Here is a 17686-nt window from a genome sequence, read left to right as displayed (position 1 = left end):
TGGGGGCAAATTTTCCAATCCTTGGTGTGGTTACACAACCATATTCTTGTTTAGTAGTGATGCTGGTAGTCAAACACAGCCTTGCACTGGCAAGTGCTCAAATAGCTATACCAGCTCGTCCAGTATTGAGCTGCTCATACTAACTGGGGGTTCACACAGCTCTATCTCCAACCCACCAGTATCCAATTTCCAAATTATTTTTATTACCTCAAGAAGAAGGCCTAGGGAATAACATTTGGCTAGTAGGCACAAGGGCCCATGTTTAACCTGAACGTAACAATATAAAAGAAAATGAAATGGGACAGTGGTAAAAAGCAACTGCTTGAAAAGGATAAAGACCTGAGTCTGAATTACATAAGCACGTGGGGGGGGGGGGGGTATTTTGTTCACACAGACTACCAAAAAGCTCACAGAATCTGGACACTAGCCAACCTCTCTTAGCCCAATTTCTCTCACCTATTGGAGCGAAAGGCTGTTACAGGAAATTTTTTTAAAAAATTCTTAGCACAGATGAATGTTACTTATCACTATCATCCAATATTGAAAATGCAATGGCTATAAAGCTTATTTCTTCCTTCCTTTCCTGTATGGGGAAAAAAAATACAATAAACCATATGAACTAATCCAGAAGCTGAAGTAGGAGTACTGCTTGAGTCTGGGAATTCAAGACCAACACAGGCAACATAGGGAAAGACCTTTGCAAAAAAAAAAAAACCCACTGGGCATACACCTTTATTCCAAGCATACATCTTTATTCAAGAGACAAAGGCAGGCAGGTCCCCATGAGTTCCAGGTCAGTCAAGGATACATAGTGCGACACTGTCTCAAAACAAACAAAAAAACCCAAGGACTAACCAACCAGTTGGCTCAGAGGACAAACCAAGTTCTACAACTTGTTTGATCCCCGGACCCCAAGTGGTAGAAAAACAAACAACTCCCACAGTTTGTCCTTTAACAAACATCAATGTGTGTACCTCAGCCTTGCATTAGCAGTGTTTTTGCATATATGGTACATAAGCAAATAAATTATGTTAAGCTCCACTTACGTGAATAGATAAACAAGGGGGAATATGAGCATACAACAAATGAAACACTAAACATTAAAAAGGAAGAAAATGCTGACATGTTACAACATAGATGAACAGAGACAACAAAATGCTAAGGACAGACATCAAGGAGCAAATACTGTGTGATTTGCCTTATACAAGGTACCCTGAACAGTCAAATTCATAGATACTGAAGAAAAAACAATTGTTTTGCTTTGCTTTTTGGAGGGTGGGGTGGGGTGAGGGATTGTTTTAAAAGACAGGACCCCCTTTATTATAAAATTTTAGATGTCCTGGCCCAGGTTGGCCTGGAACTCAAATTTTTGCCTCTGTTGGGCTGGGGTAAAGGCATGTACCACCATGCCCAGCTAACCAGCACTTTTTCAAAAGCTGAAAGTAACTACAGAATTACTGTTTAATGAACATACTTCATTTTAGGAAGATGAAAAAATTCTGGTTATGGTTACACAAAGTGTGAATATACTTAATTCTACTGCATAATACTAAGGGGGCTGGGAATGTAGCTCTAGAGTGCCTGCCGAGAATGCAGGGAGCTGGGTTTTGTCCTCAGTGTAAACCAAATGTGGTGGTGTACATATACATGTACATACACACTTATATACACACATACACAAATCTTTAAGAACAAAAAAAAAAAAAACATGGTCATGTATGCCTTTAAACCCAGTATCTGGGGTTTAAAGGCACAGGGAAATGATCTCTGGGAGTTGAAAGCCACATGATATACATAGAAAGTTCCAAGCAAGTCAGAGCTGCACAGTAAGATACTGTCTCAAAGCAAAAAGAAAAAGACTGGGGGGTGGGGGGTGGGGGGGGTACAGAGTCAGCTCAGAGGTTAACAATGTTTAATGGAGGGCTATCAAGATGGCTTAGAGATTAAGAGCACTGGCTGTTCTTATGAACCCAAGTTCAGTTCCCAGCAACCACATGGCATTTTACAATTGTCTATAACTCCAGTTACAGGGGATGCCCTCTTCTGGACTCTGTGGGCACGCATGCATACGGTACAGCATATATGCATGGAAAACATTTACATGGTCTTAAAAAATAAAAAAAGGTTAAAAAAGAATGCTTGCTGATCTTGTAAAAGAACCCATGTTTTGTTGCCAGCATCCACATGAGGCAGCTCATAACCACTCAGAGGACTCAAGTCCTTTTCTAGAATCTTCAAGTATCCACACTTCATATGTACATTTTTACACTGATACACAATTAAAAATAGATAGATAGAAGATAGATAGATGGATAGATAGATGGATGAATAAAAATGTATCCTCTTAACTGGGCATGGAGACAGATACCTTTAAACCCATTTCCCAGGAGGCAGAGGCAGGCAGATCTCTGAATTCGAGGACGTGGTCTACATAGTGAAATCCTAGAGACAGAGAGACAGACCAAACAAACAAAAATCTGTTAATTTTTTTTTTACATAAAAGCTGAAAAAGAAGTATTGTTGCGCACAGTTTACAGAGATATATTTACTTTACCCACAGCTCAAAAGAAAACCGTAATTTCAAATAATATGAATAAAGATTCAAGTGAAAACAGCAGACAGCATACAAAAATAAGCATCTATCTACAAACTGCAAATAATCCAGGCTGGAAAATGAGACCCACATACATATGAATAAAAGACAAAAGACTGATAGACAAAAAAACTGAGATCCAGCTGTCGGAAGCTGTAAGTACCAGGATAAGGAGTTTCAACAATATTAGAAAAGAAGGATGATCAGCACTTTTCTTTAGGAACATTGACCCGACAGCACAATGAATGAGTAGGAGTAACGAAGATGGACAGCTGATCACGACAGACAGAACAAGAAAGTAATAACTGAATGACTAAAAAATGGTTATAAATACAAAGTGAATAAACTGTAATTAATAAAAATTAAAAAATGGTTATAAATGTAAAGGTATAAGGATACTGATTTAGTAAACCTAGTCTAAGTTTAGACTAGGTTTCCTTGTTACACACAATCCTAGAATAGCACCATTATTTCTCAATATTCATCACATTGGAAATAAGGACTTTTTGCTTTCTACAATGTGAGCTCCATAAAAGCAGAAAGTATAAAGGGACTAGAGAGATGGCTTAGCAATTAAAGCACTGGCTGCTCTTTAAGAGGTTCTGAGTTTAATTCCCAGCACTCACATGGTGGCTCACAAACATGAATAATGGGTTATAATTCCTTGTGGTGATCATAAAGACAGAACACATATGTCTTGAAGAAAAAAGAAAAAGGCAGGGAGTTTTACTGATATATTTCTTGGCACACTGTACTCAATATCTTCTTCTTTCTTTCTTTCTTTCTTTCTTTCTTTCTTTCTTTCTTTCTTTTTTTTTTTGTATGTGTATTTTCTTTTTTCATTTTGGCAATAATGCAAACAGAACCCAAGGTCTAACACATGCAAGCAAAGTACTCTAACAATGAGCTAGCTAATCTCTGGCCTTCAAATAAATTCTAAATGAATTCAGAATATATACTTCTTTAAACAGCATTTATTTAAAACAAGAATCTCTCTCTAAATCTGACTATACAGCTAATTACCTAACTCTAGTATTTGGGCCATTATGAAATATAAATTATACTCCAATATATAGCCATCAACGATTACCTTTAGTAAACTTTCTTTTCATTCTAACTTCAACAGCAAACCATTGACCAGTGCCTGAAATCTTGTCCACTATATATTCACATTTTAGTCAGAAAGTTATAACTTTAATAAGTACTAAAACATATTAATATTCAATTAATTAGGTGAGTTAAAAAATACAAAATATTTTAAAATGCCATGCATAAAAACAGGCTTACAATACCTTAGGGGGATTAAATGGATATGTTTCTGGTATTTTAATCTCTAATTGATATCTTCCACCTAAAAAAAAAGGGGGGGAGTAGGAGAACAAATTTAAGAATGTTGCTCAAGTATGTGAAACCAAATACACTAAAAAAACTGTTTCAAAATATGTATAATTTTACATTGAGTGCTGAAAAAATTAACATCCCAAAATAAAACAATCGAAATCAAGATCTTATATAAGAAAATTAAAAGCACAAAAAAATTCTATTGTATATAATAGTAGTTTAACAGCAACAGAGGTAGAGACACACAAATACATTAACTCTATAAACAACCCAATGTCAAATACATAATCATTAATTAGTAGCATAAGGCTCAGTGGTTTTGTTTTCTCTAGCCCACAATGTAAGAGATGTTGACAGAAAATAGAGGGTTAAAAAAAGAAAGTACAAGAAAGCACAGAGACAAAGGACACAGATGTCACTAACAAAAGGAACTCTCTTAGCCAGTTCTCTCCAACAAAGTCTCAATCTTGCCAAGCGGTGGTGGCACAGCCCTTTAATCCCAGTACTTGGGAGGCAGAGGCAGGGGGATCTCTAGAATGAGGCCTGGTCTACAGAGGGAGTTCCAGGACAGCAGGGGAAAAAAAAAGTTTCAGTCTTACCATTTATCCCCTAAGGAAAGGCATGGTGTCATACAGTTGTAACCCTAGCACGTGAACAGTATAGATAAGAGAAAATCAGGAACCCAAGACCCATCGTGGCTTCATAGAAACATCAAGAATAGCATGAACTACATGAGACCTGTCTCAAAACAAAAAGGATTAACTTGTGTCTCTAAATTGGATGTCAATCCTTGATTTAAATTTTCAAAACAAAGTTAAAGAAAATAAGAAACAGGCTAAGACACACAACACTATCCTCTCTTCCAAGACTACTAACTAGCAATAATTTGTATAAACAAAAAACAATATTCTGTTTGGTTCTGAAACTATCTTGAACAACCAGAAGTTAAACAAGCATTTGGGAGCTAGAGGAAGGGTAATGTAGCTAGAATCTTACAACTGAAGTATTAAAAAAAAAACAAAAAACAAAACAAAACCGTAACTCCATGAAACTAAGGGCTTGTTCTACTAATCAAGGAATAAACTAAATAAGTAAATAAATGGTGAGATAAATAAATCCTGTCATATTATTGAATGAGTTACTTAATCAAGGTTTTATTTCAATTGCTACAGATTAATTACAGTATCACTCCTTCATGTGCATGTGAAAAGTAACACAGAGATGTGCTAGTGGCATTATCATCATCAAACACTCAGCTCTTAAAGTTTTTAAATCGTCACTATATCTGGAGCCTTTTGATCTACCTTTCTCACTGCCATGAATGTATGCATTTGGATTTCAGAAAAAAATAAAAGAACATTTTACTGATACCCAGGTTCTTTAGGCAACATCCACCTCCCCCCCACCTCACATACCCCAAGGTCTCACTATTTAGCCCAGGTGGTCCTAAACCTGTAATACTCATGCCTCAGCTTTCTAAATGCTGGGAGTACAGGAATGCAATAGCATTCTTTTCCTTCAAGAATATTCTGATTCCAATTCTTTTTGCCTCATCATTCTTTTTGTTAGACTCCCCTCTATTAAATAATATATGAACTGAACAAAATGCCTGAATCAAGAACCTACGGTAATAGTGATATGTAAAGAAAAGCAGTCAGAACAGAAGAAAAAAAGACAGGTAAGAGAAGGGTACTTAAGAGAATTTTGTAAATATAGAGACCATTTATATTACAAATTATAAATAACAACTCGAAATACAGGTATTTTGCTTAAATAAAATGTAGACCATCTTTTTTTCTTTTTTAGTAGTAAAAATATAGGTTTACTGAAAGTGAAAGTAAAAGCACAGATTATACCCGCACAAGGAAATGGCTCCAGCACACATGTGGTGTACCCCACATGGGCCCTTCTAAGATTCTCTGTGTTTCTGACTAAACTTCATAGCAGCATTTTAATATCTGTCACAAAGCTCTTTCTTCTTAAAGACTTTAAAAAAATTTAGGAGCAGAGAACCCAGAGATGATATATAAGCACTGCTAGATTGTGGAGTTCTCAAAATCTACTCCATGTCACACTGGTTTGGCAAGCATTAATCGTCAACTTTCATACAAAATCACTGTAGGATCAGCCATGGCATACAGTAATTTCTAGTTTGACAATGGCTTTGACAATGGCTTTTAGCAGTGCATCACTAAGTGATCTCACCTTGCAAATATCCTAGAACAGTAAGGCAGCTCTGTCACTGGTTAATGTGATCTCAAAGGCCCACAGTCATACAAGTGGCCCCATCGCTGAATAGCTAAGACTTTTATAAGCATTATACACAACAACCTTCAACATAAAACATTTACCTCTTGAAGAATACATTTACTTTTTATTCTATTTGTGTTTTCTGTTGCTTGGTTTTAGAAACCAGGTCTTGCTATGTTTCCTGAGCTAGCCTTGAACTCTTAGCCTCATGTAATTTTTCCATCTCATTCTCCTAAATAGCTAACTATAGACATGGTAGCACACATAACTTTTTTTCTTTTAATCTAGTTTTATGTTTCTAAGTTTTTCGCCTACATGTATTTCTGTGTGAGGGTATCAGAAGCGCTGGAACTAGAGTTACTGATAGGTGTAAGCAGTCATGTGGGTGCTGGGAATTGAACCTGGGTCCTCTGGAAGAATAGCCTGTGCTCTCAACTGCTGAGCCATCTCTCCAGTCCTCATTACACACAAGTTTAAGAATAACCACAAATTATGAAACATTTACCAACTTTTTTCTCTTATCCTTGGAGTGATGGTGGTAGGGTATATGAAACACACTCTCTCTATTTAGTCATACCTGGGTCTCACTTCTCCAAAGAGTGGCCCTGAATTCATAGCAATCCTCACCCTCCCAAACGCAAGGGTTACAAGCATGAGCCACTATATCCAAAGAAAAAACTGTGACCTTTAACTTCTTCCAAAGAGAAGAAAGGAAGTATATGAGAATTACTGAACTGCCCATTTAAATTTGACAAATTTGAAAAAACTTTTAGGCAAAAATAACTAAATTAATTCTTTACCACTGAGTTATTTAGAAAAAGGAAGTTAAGAAAACTGAGTAGTAAAATGTAATACAGCAATTTTCCATTTTCTCCTTAAAAATCTGAACATTTTTAAAACATAAGACTGCTTTTTAATGATAATATAAATGAATATTTTATAAGTTAACCTTTGCTTTAGCTTTAAATTTAAACCAAAAAACAACAGCACACCGTGGAGAAACAGCTTGGAATTGTGCCTGCCCAGCAAACACACTGGCCATCTCATCTCCAAATAAGCAGCAAGGAGAAAACAAACAAAACACAACAAGACTTCTTTCATTTATGCTTATATTCAGAAGGAAAAGTTAATGACATAAATGGTAATAATTTTCTACTAATTTCACTTTGAGTTTTAGGGTAAAAATTTTAAAAATAATCTACTCTTCAAGTACATGCTCCTAAATCATATAAAAGCTAATAAAAAAATGTTTTTACTTTGAAGCAGTTACAGAAATAAACAAATAACTTGTTTCTAGCAAATATGGAATGTTTTATCTTACTGTAAGAAAAATTATTACCCAATTTTTACAAGTTCGCATATTTATGAAACACTGCTAACAAGGTAACAGTCTAGCCACTGAAATTAAGGGATCCCTGAGTATTATAAAAGTTTACTGGAAGAGCTCTAGAATAAAAATACTATTTCTTGCATTTTAAAAATGTCTGAACACGAGGGCTAGAGAGATGGCTCAGCAGTTAAGGGCACTGGCTGCTCCTCCAGAGGACCTGAGTTCAATTCCCAGCAACCACATGGTGGCTTTCAACTATCTATAATGGAATCTCATTCCCTCTTCTGCTGTGCATGAAAACAGTGTTCATATACATAAAATAAATAAATCATTTTTTAAAGTATGTCTGAATAAGCTGGGCGCAGTAGCACACACCTGTAATACCAGCACTCTGGGAGACAGAGAGGCACGTGGATGATCTCTGTGAGTTCGAGGTCTACAAAGCAAGTCTAGGCCACCCAAGGCTACCCAGAGAAACTGTGTTTCAAAAAAAATCTCAAAAAGCACTTCAGGAACAATATAGGGTTGAAGATGTAGCACAGTTTATAACCGCTTGGGAACAAGCATAAGGCTTTGAATTTGGTCCTCGGTACCACATAAATATATGGATGGATGGATGGATGGATGGATGGATGGATGGATGGATGGATGACGAAAACACCACAATTATAGTACCTGCCATTAAAGAAGCTAGGGGATCAAAACAATATTTGCTACTAAGACGTTTAATTTTGATAAGATAATTAAGATCTTCTCCACTAATGGATTTCAAGAGAACTAAATGAGCCAGATGCAGTGATACATGCCTTTAATCCCAGCACCTGCAACAGGCAAGCAGATCTCTCTGAATTCAATGCCAGCCTAGTCTACATACAGGCCAACAGGGGTACACAGTGAGATTCTGACTTAAAAAAAAAAAATCACATAAAACACATGCAACAAGCCAGACATACTAGCAGAAATGGAATAAATAGCAATATGATTTTTCACACTTCAGAATTGGGAGATCTATGGGTTATGCCTGTGAGCCCTGCAACTGGAAAACAGAAGCAGGAGCTTAGAACCAGTCACAGATGGCAGTCAGAGGACAGCTTAGGCCACAGAAGAACCTATCTCAAAAAATCAGAGGGGAGGCGAGCGAGTAGAGGGAAATAGAAATGAACGCCAGGTAAAGTGACTCACACTGGCAAATTGAAAGAGGACTGCTGAGAGTTGAGGACAGCTGGAACTACAAAGAAAACCTGTTTCAAAAACCAACAAAATGCCAGGCAGTGGTGGCGCACATCTTTAATCCTAGAACTTGGGAGACAGAGGAAGTAGATCTCTGAGTTTGTCTACAAAGCAAGTCCAGGAGAGAAAAATCCTGTCTCAAAAAAAAAAAAAAAATTGATGATAGTTTTATGATATTCTATGATCTTTTAAGATTTTGAATAAAAAACTGCCAAATACTGAGTTCTCTGAACTTCATTCCAGACTACAGAGAGCATTCCACTTAAAGTAGCCATAAGCACCACTTCTAGTACTCGGTGAATCCTGATTTAATCAAAAACAGAAAGTTATTAAAAGCACAGGCTTTGAAGTCAAAGGCAAACCAAATCCCAGCTGTTCCACTTAAGATGTCTGACCTTAGACAAATGACTTAAATTCTCTAAGTTCAAATTTGTCCATTAAACAGGGATTACTATACTTTTATTATACTTACCTTGTAATATGGTGAAACTGAGTAAGAAAATACATGTAGTGCTCTTACAAGGAAATGCTACTACATATGCTTTCTATTAAACAAATATTTGAATTGTCATTACGTAATATGCAAAAGTGACGGTTGTTCTACACGACCCAAATCTGCAATACTCATTAAAGAAGATTTGTCTAAGAAATCCAAATGCCAATTTCTTCCTTCATCATATACTTAATTCCAGATTCTAAAGTAAGAAGCTAAAATCATAATTAATGAATATGGAAAAATCAGCAAAGCTATTTCCTTTTCTGTATGCTTTAAAATAATTACTAAAGGTAGTTTTAAATAAAGAAATTAAGTATTTGGATAACAACCTATAAAATATGTTACCAAATGTTTATGAAGTAATGGGAAGGGGGAGTTTTGTTTATTTACTTATGTGCATCGATGTTTTGACTGCATGTATGTTTGTGTGAGGGTGTGAGAGCCCCTAGAACAGTTGTGATCTGCCATGTGGGTTCTGAGAATTGAACCTGAGTCTTCTGAAGAGCAGCCAGTGCTCTTAACCACTGAGCCATCTCTCCAGCCCCTGGAGGGAGAGCTTTAAAAGCAAAACCACCATCTTATTAGTCAAAAAGTTAAGACAAGGTTTGCTATTAATTATATCCAGGGTATCTGACAATATTCTTTCTACATTTATGCTATAAATATGTGGCTGCTTTAAACAACAGAATTGGAAACAAGATAGAGAAAGAAGTTTTACAGCATAGCAAAATAAGACATATGGAATGTTAAATTTTAAGCCTACAAGACCTGTAACCTGGCTCTGCTATATTTATTTAAGAATTTAAAAAAAAAAAAATCGGCTAAAACTCAGTAAGAAAAATCAGTCCAGTTACTGTCAAAATGTATTAATCATTTTAAAAACTTCAATATACCCTAAGCCAAATAAAATTATCTTCCATGGGCTGGAGAGTGGCTCAGAGGTTAACAGCACCGGCTGCTCTTCCAAAGGTCCTGAGTTCAACTCCCAGCAACCACATGGTGGCTCATAACCATCTATAATGATGTCTGGTGCCCTCTTCTGATGTGCAGGTGTACATGCAGGCAGAGTACAGAAACATAACGAAAAAAAAATTATCTTCCATGAATTTTATCGAAAGATGCTCAAGATTACTCTGACTCAATGTTTAGGACAAGTTCTAATACGCACAATATTTTGATACAGAAAAAATACTTGCCTTCATATGGTGTGTCTGGAGGTCCTGCTATTTCTCCTCTTAATTCTGTAAAATTCTCATCTACAAGATCTACTTTAATTTGATTTTTGCTCGTCTTAAAAATAAACAGAAAATAAATGTTAGTTATACCAGCAAGAAGAAAGCCTGTTTTAAAATATTACCTATTAAAAAATTTAAAACCCATTTCTCATGTTTGATTATCTACTTTAGTAAAACAAGTCTATGCTGTTCTAAGACCTAAAAATCTTTTAAATAAACATTTTAACTTCAATATTTATAATGAAATGGTACCAATTTGAACAAGAGTGCAATTGTTTATTGACCTTATAGAATTTTATTAGAGACAAATTATTTTTTGTTGGCCAATTCAATGCATGCTCTTTTTCTACAGTTGACTGCTAAGATGCTGTCTCTACACTTGTCTAGCCAATCACAAGAAAATTTATGGTAGGTAAAAGCCATTTAGGCAATAAGCTCCCATTTGAATTAATCATAACAATTCTAAATATTTAATTAACTGATTAAATTACTTACTATACCACCAACCACAATGATAAACACTCCAGGCATAGCATTCCTTTCCATGATAAAATCCTAAATGTCTTACTAAAATCTTCTAATGCCTTCTATTTATTTTTGTTTCACTTTAGTGACAACTACCTTCAGACTAAAACAAACCTACTTTAAATTTATCTCTACTTATTTTGCACTTAATGCTTCTCAACGCATTTTTCATAACCTTGTGACAGGCCATCCTCAATAGTCATGACCACCTTAAATAATTCAGAAAAATGACCCAATGTGATTCACAACAGCATTCACTTCTAATGGATCTATCTGCCTACAAATAAACTCTTTCCATTTACCATCTTGTGCCTTTATTGCTACCTTATTGGTCTATATGCAGAACATTAATTTACCAGTTTTCTCAATTTAAAACTAAACCCCTAAAGTACAAGTTTATTTTAATTTGAATTCTCTATTTTTATGTAAGTAACATACCTAACATTTATGAAAGAAAGGTTCACAAAGATTTCAATAAATAAATTTGTTGGCTTTTAGAAGCAACTTCTAAATGAACAGAACAACAATAATGACTATTGTTTAAGGTCTTTACCATCTTCTTTTCACCTCTTATAAAAACCACCAGCCAGTTTTACCTTTTGTGTATAACAAATACTTTTAGTATAGAAACAGTATGTAACTCAAAATCCAACTTAAGTGTTCATCATTCATAATATTTTAAAAAAACACAAGATAGAAAAATTACTTTAATGCATTCTAAAAGCATTCTAATTGGTACTGGTTTCTTTCATAACTTTTTTTCTACCAGATGACAGTATCTCATTTTTCTTCAAAATATTTTTGATCAAAGAATGATTATTAATGATAAATATACATGTGAACAGTCTTCCTGTATTCTAGGAAATTAGTACTCTTTATATTTGTGGTGGAGGAGGAAATGTGTATTTTAGTAAAAATAATTTGTTACGTGTAAGAGTGAATGTTAAAAAACTGGAGGCAGAATTTACCAACCAATTAAGCAGCCACAAATATCAACTTCATACCTCATTTCTCCCACAAAGATTTCTAAGCAAAACAGTATTGTACATCATCAGTGCTTTCAAAGGTCACTACATAGCATCCAACAATCAATCTCAGATCTAAAATGAAGTAATAACACTAAAATGGTATGGTAATGAAAGATCTAATTAGAGTTGGGGTTTTGTTTTGTTTCTTTTCGAGACAGGGTTTCTCTGTGTAGCCCCAGCTGTCCTGGACTCACTTTGTAGAACAGGCTGACTTCAAACTCAAAGATCAGCCTGCCTGAGTGCTGGAACTACAGGTGTGTACCACTGAGCCCGGCTTAGAGTTATTTTCAAAGAAGAAAGAGAAGGTAATAAACTAGGAAAACTGCTTTCTTACAACTGTCCCAATTCTCTGATTAGTAAAATGCTAAGTAAATAATTAAGAATTTTATACCTGTCCTTATATCTGTCTGTATCACCCCCAGATTATAATTCAGAGGTGAAAAAATCAATCTTTTTTTCACTCCATAGTGAAAAAAAGAACACTACTAGTATATGAAGGATTTACTAAATCAGCTCAAGAAAATAACATCACCATGATGAATCCCATTATAAAGAAGCATTCTACATGGTCTAGAGTAGGGTCTTTATCTGCAGGTAAGTAAAGATAAAAAGAAAATGAAAAGTTAAAAACATGACTTTTCACAACTCAATTCTTTATCAAGTTAATAATAACTCTTTCTATCTTCAGTTTGATTTAAACATCCAATTATTTCACAATCAAAACCTCCCACTACCCGCACAGCCTGACTTAAAATCTCAGTCTGAAAAAAAAAAAAAAATCTCAGTCTGTGACTCAGGTACATTAGGAAACATAGAGAATAGCAAGAGACAACAACAGCAGAAAAGCATGGCCTCTGGAATCAAATGCTGAATGCTGCTTTTGTCCCTGACTTGTGCTATTAGTTTGGGGTATGCCACTGCATACAGTTGCCACTGCAACTGTAACTCTCAATTTTATTAAAATGAGAGTGCCTGTCTTACAATCATTTTGATAACAAATTTCACTGAAGTTTTGGTCTTTATTGTTTTAAAAGAGAGGTGGTGGTGGTGCTGGGCTCAATCCCAGAACCCTTGGTACCCGAGGTTAGCCATCACCAGTACTGTTCTGAGTAGACGGGTTCCTGAGCACACACTGCCTCGTCACACCCTTTGCTTAACAACAATAATCTTTGATTATTTCAAATCTTTGTAATTGATTTCACATTTCTAAGAATGGAAACATTAATTTCTAAAAATAAAAATAAAAAAACAAAGTGTTACCCATAAAGAGTGCAACAAGCAGAGCTATAGCTTACACAGGAAACCTTGAGTGTGTTACTTTGGCACTACATCTTAGTGAGGACGAATGCAAAGCTGTTTTCTATAGCTTTCTTCTAACAATTCAGCAAAAGGCAGGAGTTCTAGCAGTCTTGGTCTTTCTGATGTCATTTGGATCTACAAAGCATTACTAATTCCTAACACAAAATAGATGGCCAGGCATGGTGGTGCATACCTTTAATCCCAGCATCAGAAGGCAGATGCAGGCACTTCTCTGAGTTTGAAGCTATATAGCAAGTCCCAGGACAGCCAGAGAAACCATGTCTCAAAAAGCAAAAAGGGAAGATAAAAGATACAGCTCCTAGCAAGCAATGTAGTTACTATTAAAATAGAGCAAAACAGCATAGAACACTGAAGAAATCTACATGAACTAAAATAAATGAAACATATTGTTAACGAGAAAGTGCAGAATTCTGGGCTGGGACACAGCTCAGTTAGTAAGGGTACCTAGAACACATGAAGTCCTGGCTGGGTCTGATCCCTAAACTAGGGAGTTAGAAGGAGGATGATAAGAAATTGAAGATTATCCTCAGCTACAAAGCAAATCTGAGGCTGGCCTAGACTACATAAGATTCTTGTCTCAAAAGAAGAAAATCGAAGGGAAGGAAAAAGGAAATGGATGCCAGCCACATGGTTCAATTTAAAATTAACATGGTTGCTCAAATTTATAATCCCAGCACTTGAGGAGCTGACACAAGAGGACTGCTAAGAACCAGACTTGGACAGAAGGTGAATTCTATGCCAGCCTCCTCTATATAATGCAAACCTGTCTTAGAGAAAGAGAAAGTGGACCAGAAAATTGAGGGAAGAATTTGATGAAAGAAAAATTAAAACAGCAAGTTGAAGGAAGAGAAGAATTCGATTCTCCACAACTTGTTTGAAATAAAGATTTTTAAGGCTTAGAAATTACCTTCTGTTAAGTCTCAAAGAAATCTGGGGCAAGTCTTAGTCAGCACCTGTGGCTCCTCCCAGCACTTCTCAGCTGGCTCCTTCCCTAAACCCCTCCCCCTCCAAGGGGCTGGGCTTCCCCCCTCCCTTTTTCTTTTCCTTTTTTATCTCATCTGTATTTACCTTTTAAAGCAGAATGTGGTTGGGCACTATTTCCATTCACAAGCCTTGCTGAGTTAAGACCTAGGGAGGAAGCTTAGGGTTTGTTTGAAAAACAAGCCACAAGGGGAATTCATCTGTCAAGTTGTTTTAACTTGTGTTCTTCTAAGACTAGTACATGCAGAATTAAAACTACAGGGATGAAAAAAAAAATTATAAGATGAAACTTAAGCCACCTTAATTTTTGTCCTTTCTAAACATGGACATCTCAAAACACTTAAAGTGACAAATGATTTAATCTACTAAGGAATCCAGCTCAACAGCCAAACACTTTAGACCACAAAGTTAAGAGTAGGTTACATTATGTCTTAAAACAAATGTTCCACCAACCTGTGGAATCAAACCTATAGTCTCACAGTATCACAAGTAGAAAGGAATTTTATCTTCCCTTAGTTTTCATGCCAGAGATGTTTTAAATGTTAACAAAAACAAACAAAAACCCTGGAAAATATATCATCAGAAGGAATGAGGGTAAGTGTAAACAGGATGAGGCTTAGTCTCCTTCTTCCATGGGTGGTCATCTCCTTCTAGGGCTGGCATTTCTTCAGTTACAGCAGCACTGCTATCATCCACAGTAGGATCATCCTCATCAATGTCTAGACCAAGCTTGATCATCCTGTAGATCCTGTTAGCATGTGTCTGGGGATCTTCCAGACTGAAGCCAGAAGACAGGAGTGCAGTTTCATACAGCAAGATGACCAGATCCTTCACAGACTTGTCATTCTTGTCAGCCTCTGCCTTTTGTCTTAAGGTTTCAATAATGGAGTAATCAGGGTTATCTCCAGGTATTTCTTTGCTGCCATATAACCCACTGTTGAGTTGTCTTGGAGAGCCTGAGCTTTCATGATCCTCTCCATGTTTGCTGTCAGGGCTGGGTTTCTTCTACTTCCCTATTATAACTCAGTCATTTTGCCTCCAGTCCTGGATCTCCTGGATCTTGATCTACTTGGCACCTCTATTTTTCTTTCTCCTACACTCCCTGCCCCTCCTCTCATGCCCAAGTTTAGTAAAGACCCTTCCAGATGCCTATAACTATACTCTCCCTCAATAAACACTCTCCTCAACCATATCTTGAGGCAGACACATTCTCTACCTTTCATTCACCATTATTTTCTCAAAATTTAAGAGACATTATTTACCTCTTACTTTGACTTAGGAACTAAGCCAAGATTTTTCTCTAAACATTTGGTAGAATGATCACATCCAGGTACCTTGAGCATAAGCAGACTTCTAGAGTTACACCTACAGTCCCTAAAGAGATTTTGAAAAGTCTGAAGCTTAGGGTATGTAATGTTCCCCAAGAGAAGCTGACATGAAAACCAAGGGACTAAAACACATTAGGAGAGTGAGGCTAGGCACAAACACACCTACAGTCATTAAGAACAAGCTGTAACCCTGGTGTAGAGCACAAGCTTTAATAGTAGCACTATAAGAGGCAGCCTGGTCTACAATTCAGGTCAGACAACACCACAATGAGACCCAATCTCAAAACAAATTAAGCTGTAATCAATACTATTCAACAGTATTTTAAAGCACATGCTTTTTTAAACCCTGACAATCAGAGTGTGATCCTTGAGACCTACATAGTAGAATTCAGGAAACAACTTTTGGAAGGTGCTGCTTTCTGACCTCTAAATGTGAGCCACCGCCCCAGCCTAAAAAAGACAAAATAGTTATGTAAAGTAAATGTAAAAATAAAAAGCACCTTCTAAAAACATGATAAAGTCAAATGTGGCTAGTAGCTACAGTATTATATAGAGAATGCTATTCTAGCTAGAGAACCAGAAAACGATAGCTTTTACAGTTACAGTATGTGAGGTTAATATTATTAATCTTCATTTCAGTCATCATACTTCAAAACCTAAAAACGCAAAATGAAATTATAGATTTTCTTTGAGTCAAGGTCTTATGTGTTCCAGGGCTGACTTCAAAGTGGATATGCAGTCAAAAAAATGACTGAATTTTAATCCTCCTCTCTAGCCCCTAACCAATTTCCTACCAGAGTTCTGGGATTACAGACATTTGCCATGACCAATATATGTGCTGCTGCAGACTGAACCCATTATCTTCCTGCATGTTAAGCAAGTACTATACCAGCCCCTGAATTGAATGATTTTGTGAATATATCCTAACAAATACTTTTAAGGCATTATTACAAGTACTATTAGTATAAAGACATAAAACAAGCAATTATTTAACTTTCAAGTGTATAAGAAACCATGAGAATAGGTGGGAGACAGGGGACCTTTAATCCCAGCATTCAAGAAACTCAGGCAGGCTAATATGTGAGTTCAAGGCCAACCTGGTCTACAGAGAGTTCTAGGAGAGGCAAGGCTACATAGAGAAATCCAGTGTGGGAAAACCAAAAGGGGGGAAAAAGAAACTTGACCTATCAGGAATGAAGTCCATCCTGAGCAAACAAAAGAAGAGGTTCGCCATGTTACAAACTGAAAAGTCCCCAATTAAAAAAAATTTAAAAATGCACAACATAAGAGTAAGGCAGTAAGAAATAGACAAGGGCACAATAATATAAAATTAAAAGGATGAGGGAAGAAAACTGAAGTGACCTAACAATTCAATTTGAATCTTTTAAAAGTCACCCGGCAGTTTTAATGGGGAAAAGCTTTTAATAAGATTAAAATACATAGTGAAAACAATGTTATGGTTGGAAGTCACCACATGAGAAACTATCTTAAAAGGCTGCAGCATTAGCAAGGTTGAGAACCACTGCTCTAAGATCATATATAGAAATATTTAGTGACAAAGACTTAAACATTACTTCCTAGTGTTCTCTTTTTGGGGTATGGGAGGAGGTGGCCACAGGATACAGGATCAAACTATGTAGCCTTGGCTATCCTGAAACTTACAATGTAGACCAGACTGGCGTAAAGCTCACTGAGCTCCTGGGATTAAAGGTATGTGCCACTAAGCCTACTTCCTATCACCCTTAATTCATATATCTTTCTCTTGACCTTACTTAGACCATTAAATAATCTCACACTGGATTTTCACACAGTCCTATAATCCCAACACTCAGGGAGGCAGAGGCAGGTGGATCTTGTGAGTTGAAGGCCAGCTGTGGTCCTCAAAGTGAATCCAGGACAGCCAGGGCTATACAGAGAAACCCTGTCTCAAAAATAAAAGAAAGAAAGAAAAAGAAAGGAAAAAAGAAAGAAAGAAAGAAAGAAAAGAAAGAAAGAAAGAAAGAAAGAAAGAAAGAAAGAAAGAAAGAAA

At 36.3% G+C, this 17686-nt stretch overlaps 1 protein-coding gene across 2 annotated transcripts in view; it reads right to left on the bottom strand.

Moving 5' to 3' along the window:
* The window catches only part of Ube2k (ubiquitin conjugating enzyme E2 K), a 55000-nt gene that overhangs the window by 18445 nt on the left and 18869 nt on the right, over positions 1-17686 (bottom strand). The window contains exons 2-3 of one of the 2 annotated variants that reach the window (XM_055623843.1): positions 10437-10530; positions 3886-3944 (exon numbers count right to left, since the gene is read on the bottom strand). The exons of the other annotated variant lie outside the window; for it this stretch is intronic. Coding sequence (XP_055479818.1) covers positions 3886-3944; positions 10437-10530 — 153 coding nt within the window. The remainder of the gene's footprint in view (positions 1-3885; positions 3945-10436; positions 10531-17686) is intronic. 2 annotated transcript variants of the gene reach the window in all.

This window comes from Psammomys obesus, unplaced genomic scaffold, assembly GCF_907164565.1.
Source record: "Psammomys obesus unplaced genomic scaffold, mPsaObe1.curated_primary_1811, whole genome shotgun sequence".
NCBI classification, from domain to species: Eukaryota; Metazoa; Chordata; class Mammalia; order Rodentia; family Muridae; genus Psammomys; species Psammomys obesus.
This window is presented reverse-complemented; position numbering and strand designations above follow the sequence as displayed.